This window comes from Buceros rhinoceros, unplaced genomic scaffold (genome assembly GCF_000710305.1).
Source record: "Buceros rhinoceros silvestris isolate BGI_N320 unplaced genomic scaffold, ASM71030v1 scaffold29881, whole genome shotgun sequence".
In the NCBI taxonomy this organism is placed as follows: Eukaryota; Metazoa; Chordata; class Aves; order Bucerotiformes; family Bucerotidae; genus Buceros; species Buceros rhinoceros.
The window spans coordinates 559-2,389 of record NW_010396430.1 but is presented as its reverse complement, the minus strand read 5'-3'; the positions used below and the strand labels follow the sequence as shown (position 1 = coordinate 2,389).

General features: G+C 43.1%; 1 protein-coding gene across 1 annotated transcript in view; it reads right to left on the bottom strand.

Moving 5' to 3' along the window:
- The window catches only part of ABHD3 (abhydrolase domain containing 3), a gene marked incomplete at its 5' end in the record, with an annotated part of 24,390 nt that extends 23,359 nt beyond the window's left edge, over positions 1-1,031 (bottom strand). The window contains one exon of the mRNA XM_010145909.1: positions 868-1,031. Coding sequence (XP_010144211.1) covers positions 868-1,031 — 164 coding nt within the window. The remainder of the gene's footprint in view (positions 1-867) is intronic.
- Between the last annotated feature and the right edge of the window lie 800 nt (positions 1,032-1,831).

Sequence of the window (1,831 nt, the reverse complement as noted above, 5' to 3'; positions counted from 1 at the left end):
GACGTGTTGCTGCCAGCAGGCTGAGGGAGGTTATCCTTCCTCTCTACTCAGCACTGGTGAGACCAAAACTGGAGTACTGGGCCCACTTCTGAGGTCCCCAGTACAAAGGAGACATGGACATACTGCAGAGACTCCAGCAAAGGGTCACAAAGATAATTAAGGGACTGGAGTGTATGAGGAAAGGCTGAGAGAGCTGGTACTGCTCAGCTTGGAGAAGAAAAGGCTATTGGGATGCTATCAATGAGTTTAAATACCAGAAGAGAGGGTGCAAAGAGGATGGAGCCAGGCTCTTGTCAGTGATGCCCACTGACAGGACCAGAGGCAATGGGCATAGACTGAAACACGGGAACCCTCTGAACATCACGAAACACTTTCCTAGTGAGGATGACTGAGCACTGGCACAGGTTGCCTGGGGATGTTGTAGAGTTGCCATCTGTAGGGATATTCAAAAGCCATCTGGACATGGTCCAGGGCAACTGGCTCTAGGTGGCCCTGCTTGAGCAGGTGGGGCTGGACAGGGTGACCTCCAGAGGTCGTTTCCTACCTCAACCATTGCATGATTATATGAACAAATAACTACATCAGTTCCAATATTGTCACCAATATTTCAGTGCTCAAAAACTCTCTGAGCTAAAATATGGCTATTAGGGAACCTGGACCTTTTAAACCTACTGTATATTGAATCCAGGATGCAGACAGTTCCTCTAGTAGTCTATAGTGGAGTTGTAGTCTCTGATGGAGTTGTAAAGGCAGGCATAAAGCAAAAACATGGACACAAGCTTGAGCAATGACAGTAGCTGTGACACAGTCAGAGTAAGGTAACTGCTGGCCATCAAACCAATCACTTTCCAGAAGAAAAGCACTTACTTCCTGTATTGTACATGGGGTCTAGAGGTGATAAAGGGACGCAGGAGTGTCTGCACCCGACCTTCCCAGCACCAAATTGTGGGATAGTAAGTTTCTGTCACAACAGGGCAATATTCCTCGAGAAAGCGGCAGAAATGGTCATTGCTGGCCACCAGCTGGGGCTTCTAGGAAGAGAAACTACAGTCAGGCATGGGTCTTCATATAAAAAACCCAAACAAATAAATAAACAAATAAAAACTTGTTTAACCATCTCCTGCTAAACTGATTTCTTTCACATAATCATTTGCAATGCTTTTGCCTTTCACAGTAAAGAGAGAAGTAAACCAAAACCCAACAGACTGCCAAAATGCCCAACTGCAATGTTAAAACCACTAAACATAATGGATTCATTACCTATGTCTAATAATACGCTGTTCTAGCTCTACTTTTACCAGCACTGTATCTTTCACTGACAAACCAAAATCACATTGTCTCAGAGTAAGTGAGAAAGATTTTACTGAATCACTTTTCTTGCACTACACAGAAATGACATTTAATCTGTATACTTTGTGCACCTGTGCTACTTGTTTTAACCTGTTAGGACACTCCTCCTCCCATCTCACACTACGGTACACAGCCGTATTGGTTACTCATCTCTAATAATCCTGCGTCTCTAATAATCCTGCATACAGAGATTTTTCTTACAGCTTCCATTTGTATACCAATTATCTGACATTTTACCAAGCACATTTCTTAAACTTCTCTTTTACACTGGCTCTCCAACATGCAAGCATTAATAGGACAATAATACATGCTTTAAAAAAACAGTTACATCATATACAGCAGTAGTGGTATGTCCTCCTGACCCTTCATTTTTCACTTCTGACCAAAATCAAGTATCCTCTTCTCAATAAAGAGGAGGGCTGAGGTCTCAGTGGTTCTGTGAAGGTCTGTGGTAACATGCATGTCTTCAATAGTCATAAAT